Raw genomic sequence first — 7,665 nt, 5'->3', positions numbered from 1 at the left:
AGTAGGTATTAATAAAAAATGTTTATTTCCGTCGTTTCTACAATGGCAAAATGTCAACGCCGCTAAATATTGCTGAACAGCTGAGTGAAATTATGTCGGATGACGGTTCATAACTGCCGATTTACCGGGAACAAAGGGGGTTTTGGCCCCATTTTTTAAACATCGAGCTAAAATTCCGAAATATTTTTTTTTGTTACTTTTTAGGCCTTCCTTAGCGCGTGGTTAAAATTTATGTACCAAGTGATAGTTAACCCTGTATTATAGGTGCGAGGTCGACTTACCCTAGTATTTCTCCAAATTAAACCTTCTTGAGAAAAAAGGTGAACGCTAAGAGGGTCGCTTTCTGTATGGTACACCCCTCTATCGGTGAAATACTGGAAATCCTTTATCAGAACGTCTTTTACGATTTCTGGATCCAGCACGATTAAGTACGGCTGAATGCCCATAAACACCCCTGAAAGTTGATCAAGCGTTTAATTTTTTTTTTAATTTCATTTATATTTTGAATCGTTTCCAATTTATTGATAGTTATTTAAAATACAAGTGTAAATGGTAATTCTTTACTGCTCGCAAAACTTTGTTAAAATGGGTACAATAAACTTTTTTCGCATTTTGACTGATAATCTGCTATTTTACTAAATTCAAAATCGTTTACTAAAGTGGCACTTTACCATATTGAAATATCACTTTACTATACAGTGATGTCACTGTTAACAAAAAACAGTTTGACAGAAAAGTGTTTATTTAAATATTGTATTAAAAATTAAGTAAGATATGACTGTTTAAAGTCTTTAAAGTATGCATATGTTCGCAAATATCAACTTGTTCAAGCCCTTTCAACTCAAATGCTTACAAAAATAAGGGCCGAAAGAAAATTTTAACTTATTTGATCTTATATCCCTTGAAAAAACCTACAAAATGGGTTTTTTGAAGGGCTTGATAGCATAAAAACTAAGTGAGTTATTGGTGAACAACCAATCAAATTTTTTTACAGATATCAGAACACGTAATCGTTGATGAATACACGTTATGGCTATATTTTAGGCACATAGACCGATCAAAATAACTCATTTAGAGGAAAAAAAAGAAAATTGTAACCTGGACATTTATAAGTGGAAATGGTAAAGGGGCTTATAATAAAAGAAAAAAAAAATAAATTCGTGAGCAGGGGCGGCGGAGGGTTGATTTGAGGGGTTGAAAAATTATAAAAAATTGTATCATTGGGATTTCTGGCGAAAATTGACGCCAAACAAAAAAGTATCTAATACAAAAGTTGTAGATCATGCAAAAATATACAACTTTTGTAGAGGTCATTTTTTAACATTACCTCTAAATTTCCAAGAAAAATGCGAAATCAGTTTTTTTTCTGATTTTTCGTTTTTTATTTCTCATTTCCGCAAAAATAGTTTAATTCTGACGAAACTTGGTGAAAGTATACATTTCTCTGTCTTAAATAACCTCAAATTTTTTTAGATAAAAAAATCAAGAAGTTTCTGAAATATTAATTTTTTTCGATCTGAAACACTTTTTTTTCAAAGAAAAATTCTACTTAAAATAATTATCGTACAGAGTTCTACCGGTAAGCATTTTTTTCGTTTTGACATATACTTTTTGGTGAAATAAAAAATTTGTAATCACAGCTCAAAAACATGCTCAAAAATGCAAAAAAGTTAAAAATGACTTGCAGCAATGAATTTTTCAGTAATTAAATCAAAAACTGATTACACCATTCAATTGTACAAAAAAAAAATGTCACTTTGTCTGACCCAAAACTATTTTTATACAGTATTGCTATAAACATAAGTCGAATAGTGAATGAATAAAATAAACAATAATTTTTTTTCCGTAGGATCGATTAGTGTACTTATTTTTTTTAAGTTTGATGAATTCATAAATATACAGTCTGTCCAAGATAAGGATGGGACAGCATTAGGATCTAGGAAACGGTAAAAGATACGGGGTGGCTCAGATTAGAGAAAAGTTGTGTTTTTTATACCTAACAATATGCTGTTTAGAAAGTTTTAAAATTCCGGGTAGTAATTCCGAAATTTTGTTAAATTGTGTAATTTTTTCTGGCTTTATTTGAAAACGAATTTTAAAATAAATTACATATTTACAATGCCACTTTTTTCGCTCTATGCAATGGCATCAACATTTTTGCAATCCGACGTTTCGTCTTCGAGGGGCCATCATCGGATTAACTTTTTTAAATACGTCGCTGCTATTTTTATGACAAAATCTAGTCACTTTTAATTCTGAATTAGAGGATATTACTAGAGGATATTACTATTGTAATCGCTTAAAAAGTTTTTAGCTTGTTTTAGCTATCATTTAAAATTTTTTCTGAGTACGGCTCCTAATGCTTTCAAAATATCTATTGGAGGAAGTCATAACAGTATAAAAGTCAATACCGCACAATTTTTTACTACTGTTAGCAATACTAATTAGAAATAATAAAATATTTCATAAATTCGTTTTATTTTTTAATTAGGTACAACTTTTTAAATTATCGATTAAATAAAATTGTTGGATATTTTGTACTGTATTGACTTTTATTCTCTCCCCTCTCTCTCTCTCCTCCAATAGATACAGATATTTTGAAAGCGTTCATAGCCCTACTCAGGAAAAATTTTTAATGATAGCTAAAAACCTTTTTAATCGATTACAATAGTAATATCATCTAATACAGTATTAAAAATGACTAGATTTTGTCATAAAAATAGCAGCGAAATAGTTAAAAAAAAATAATCTGATGATGGCCCGTCGAAGACGAAACGACGGATTGCAAAAATGTTGACTTTGCAATTAATACTTTGTATTGCTGAAATCTCAAAACATCCTGAGATAATTTATCATTTGAGCATTTGTAATTCGACATAGATGTTTACAGCCATACTGTACAAAAATAAAGTTTTGGGTCAAACAATGAAACAGTTTTTTTTATATTTTTCCGTAGAATTGAATGGTGTAATCAGTTTTTGAATGTTTTTTAATTTAAATAAATTATCAACAATAACTGTAAAATTCATTGTTGCAAGTCAATTTTTATTTTTTTTTTGCATTTTTGAGCATGTTCTTGAAATGTTATTACACATTTTTTTATTTCACCAAAAAGTATATGTCAAAACGAAGAAAATGATAACCGGCAGAACTCTGTACGATGATTTTTTAAAGTACAATTTTTCTTTGAAAAAAAAGTGTTTCAGGCCGAAAAAAATGAATCTCAGAAACTTCTTGTTTTTTTTTATCTAAAAAAATTTGAGGTTATTTAAGACAGAGAAAGGTATACTTTTTTGCGGAAATGAGAAATAAAAAACTAAAAATCAGAAAAAAACCTGTTTTTCGCAATTTTCTCGGAAATGTTGAGGTTATGTTAAAAGTGACCTCTACAAAAGTTGTAGATTTTGCATGATCTACAACTTTTGTATTGGATACTTTTTTGTTTGACCTCAACTTTCGCCAGAAATCCCAATNAACATGTTTTCGTACTAAAGCGTCGATTTACAGTGTATTCAAATTTTTATTTTTTTTTCATTTATTTAAGTTTATCACAGAAATGTTTCACGTCTAAGACAATTAATGCAAGAAACGACCAAAACTAGACAAGACTTCTATTCGTCACAAATCGTCACAAGGCAGCCCCATTTAATGGTATATTTTCCACATACAGGGGGTATGTGTATTAATGCAATCAATAATCACAATTAAAATCGTCACAAGGTAGCCCCATTTAATGGTATATATTTCGCTCACCCCCTATCTTCTGACCCGTACTCTTGAACTGGTCGTAAAACTTTTTGCTGATCAATCCAATTGAGATCCCCTTAGGAAATAAGGTGTCGCTGTTTCCGAAGGGGAATTTCGGTTCAAAATAAGGCACACCCTTCCTCTTCCAATATCCGTAGTTGTACTTCACGAAAGCTGTCGCGGCGACCACCAGAACAGTGAAAGAAATTATGATGGTGGGAAAGTATTCTTCCAACAGTCCCGCCATTGTGTCTGGAATTGAAGACATTCGTGAACTCCAGGGAAATATTTAATTTTCAAGTAGATATTAACAAATATGTACAATCGGTAAGAAGCTAATCCAAAATAATTAGCGTAACTTATGAAACCAGTGAGTTGAATTACAATAAAGAAAAATGAGAATATGATTATATAAATTAATAACAGAAAAGATAAATTAGAGCAACCGGAACTGACAACACGGATCTCTTTCTAAATAAAAAGTTCGTTTTAATGTCAAATTTGCAAATCAAAAAAGACGTTAGATATTTTGTGGATTATTNTGGTGGAAAAGTATTCTTCCAATAGTCCCGTCATTGTGTCTGGAATTGGAGAATTCGTGAACTCAAGGGAAATATTTAAATTTCAAGTAGATATTAACAAACATGTACATTCGGTAAAAAGCTAGTCCAAAATAATTAGCGTAACTTATGAAACCAGTGAATTGAATTACAATAAATAAAAATGAGAATACGAATATATAAATTATAACAGAAAAAATAAATTAGAGCAACCAGAACTGACAACACGGGTCTCTTTCCAAAAAAAAAAGGTCGTTTTAATGTCAAATTTGTAAATAAAAAAAGACGTTAGATATTTTTCGGATTGTTTATTTATATATTAAATGTAATTATAACAGAAAACGTAATGTTTTGATTATGAAAATATTGTTTTAACTTGTGATGCCACATTTGGTATCAGAAAGCGTATACGTATAACTTAAACAAGGACTTAAGAGTAGTTAAAGGCTTATATCTTNGTGGATTATTTATTTATATATTAAATGTAATTATAACAGAAAATTTAACGTTTTGATTATAAAAATATTGTTTTAACTTGTGATGCCACATTTGGTATCAGAAAGCGTATACGTATAACTTAAACAAGGACTTAAGAGTAGTTAAAGGCTTATATCTTACCTTCGGTAGAAAAATTGCGACCCACAAACTAACCACAGATTTAGCTCAATGAGTGTAATTTGGTGACACGCGCTCGAAGATTTCCGATTATATACTACATTAACATTGATACACAACTTCAGTAGATAAATTAAAAATTAATGCCACATCATTTAACTTATGATACTATTATCAGGCGGCCCAAAATCATCAAGATAGATAATTAATATCTGTTGTTATTATGTATCTGTATCCGTATCTGTATATCTGTAATTATTTTAACTTAATTAATTAATCCCTACTTGGACAAAAATTGTATTACAACACCAGGAAAATTAGCGAAAATAAAAGAGAAACTAGAAAAAAGTCCTATCCGCGGGATTATTGTAAAATTGTCTAAAGGAACATAATACAAGACATCTCTCATCTCGTGAGTCCAAAACGTTTATTAGCTAACTTTTCTATTTAAACAAATAATTGAGGAAAACAGTTTTTTTTTACTTTGCAGGAAAAACCATCAATTTTAGCGAAAAGTGACTCTCAGACAGCTTATAGGCAGTAAAATTATCTACAAACAGACTTGTTAAATTAAATTACTCGACGTTTTTTGAAATAACAAATTATAAAAAAAATTGTTATTACTAAAAATTATTCGATTTTTTTTCATACAAGTTTGCTCTGATATAAAAATTAATAGCGCACTCTTACCTGATTTATGGTCACTACTCTTACTTTTGTTAATGTAGTTAACATAATAACCAGAGTATAAATATATAGACCAGGCGGTATCTGTTTCGGTTTGGGTGAATCGTATATCCACGGAGATTTTTGGCTTTTTGGCTTTCAAACATCACTAGAAATGAAAATTTTTCTATGCGCATAAAAAAAAACGTGGGCTTAACTTTTAACGGCACAATATGTTAAAAAAATTGGAAAAATGACATATTTTTCTTCGTATTTAATTGTGTATCTTTTTAAGAGTTGATTTTAGGCGAAAATGGAAGAGGAAAAAAATGTTTGTAATTAAATTTTTTACAATACATGACTGGTTACAAATCGAATTAATCATGATTATTATGGTAAAAATCGAAAAATTCACAAAAATTGGGTTAAAAAACAATACTTTTTAGGGAATTTTTTTGGTGTATTTAAATTGGGTGTAGGACCTTTATACTTGGCTCAAGAAAACTTCATGTTATGTAGAATCATCACACCAAATTTCATCAAAATCGGTTCTATTGATTTTGCATAATAATTTTGCTATCCAGATTAAAAAAAGAATTGCAAATTTTCAAAATTTTGCACAGCAAAAACCAAGGCCCTTAGATACTTGAAAATTTAATCACATATAGAAGGGCTCTCAGGCTTTCAAACNATATAAATCGTTTTGTTTTTAACATTACACAAATATTTTATTGAGGAAAGTTACTTACAATTGAAATCTATATTATTATTTCAATTTGTGTTTGAATCGGTCTACTTTGATAGACACGGACGGTCTAAAATTTTTATTTTTCGTTTTACTACAAAAAGGTACTCTTCATTAAAATTTTTGTTTCTATTTAAAATGCGGTTGGTATGGAGAACTTTCACTTGGCATGTACAGGGTGATCACAAAATCAGAAAAAATTAAAATTCTTCAAGAATAAATGCCTTTTTTTAACAGTATACAAATATGTTATACCGTTAATATGTTATTCCGTGGGTAGTGGCTGATGTCATTTTAAATTTGAAAAATAAAAAACTACCCCAGTTTAAAAAAAAAAAAGTTTCTACGATGAATAGAAGCTGAGATATTGCAAAATTTACAGCGCGCATCAATTTGAACCTAGGAATTAACTTTTCTAGCGCGCGCGACTCGCTTGGACGAGCTTCCCCCACCACCACGCCGCCGCCGGCCGCCGGACAGTTTATTTAGCGAGTACCTTCTCTTTGAAGGGCTCGTGAGTTGTTAATTTTCCACATTTTTTCAATGTAATTCACGGAAAATCGTAGTTTACGTCGTAAACTTTATTTTGCGAAAAATTAACTAATTATTAGTCTGGACGATTATGAGGATCTTCCACAATCGCACTGATTTTAATAATAATACATTGAAATCTATAATTTTTTTTTTAATTTCAAATTTGCAACCTGGATTTTTTTTTATTTTTTAGCCCCAGTTACAAAATGAAATACGACACACGAGCGTGATATAGTTATATACAGGATGTTTCTTAATAACGTGCTAATATTTAAGGTTATTCTTGGGTCCATTTTAAGAAAAAAACTTCATATGAACATATGTCCTAAAAGTCTTAACTTTTGAACTACAGAAAGCTAAAGTTTCATGAAAAAGCATTTTGTTTTATTATAACTTTGGCATTACCTACCCTAGATATTTTTTCAAATTTGGTACACGCCTTCTATTCATTGAGATGCATTTTCTGATGTACAAACAATTTTATTATTTTTGCCAGTGGCGTCTGTACAGGTTTTGTATTGAATATTTTTGAAGAAAAATATGTTATGCCACTACTTTTTCTTTAAGTAAAAATCATTTTTGAAATCCTCATGGCTTTCTAAAATGAAGTTACAGTAATCTACATACATTTTGGAATGGTAAAAGAAAATTGCCCTGCCGTAGCATATTTTTCTTCAAAAATATTCAATACAAAATCCGTACAGACGCCACTGGCAAAAATAATAAAATTGTTTGTACATCAGAAAATGCATCTCGATGAATAGAAGGCGTGTACCAAATTTGAAAAAATATCTACAT

At 30.0% G+C, this 7,665-nt stretch overlaps 1 protein-coding gene across 1 annotated transcript in view; it reads right to left on the bottom strand.

Moving 5' to 3' along the window:
- The window catches only part of LOC111692456 (probable cytochrome P450 6a14), a 10,504-nt gene extending 5,475 nt beyond the window's left edge, over positions 1-5,029 (bottom strand). Inside the window, exons 1-3 of the mRNA XM_023456476.1 lie at positions 4,926-5,029; positions 3,754-3,999; positions 238-454 (exon numbers count right to left, since the gene is read on the bottom strand). Coding sequence (XP_023312244.1) covers positions 238-454; positions 3,754-3,994 — 458 coding nt within the window. The 5' untranslated portion in view covers positions 3,995-3,999; positions 4,926-5,029. The remainder of the gene's footprint in view (positions 1-237; positions 455-3,753; positions 4,000-4,925) is intronic.
- Positions 5,030-7,665: the final 2,636 nt, after the last annotated feature.

Source organism: Anoplophora glabripennis, unplaced genomic scaffold (assembly GCF_000390285.2).
Source record: "Anoplophora glabripennis isolate ALB-LARVAE unplaced genomic scaffold, Agla_2.0 scaffold1527, whole genome shotgun sequence".
Classification (NCBI taxonomy): domain Eukaryota; kingdom Metazoa; phylum Arthropoda; class Insecta; order Coleoptera; family Cerambycidae; genus Anoplophora; species Anoplophora glabripennis.
This window is presented reverse-complemented; position numbering and strand designations above follow the sequence as displayed.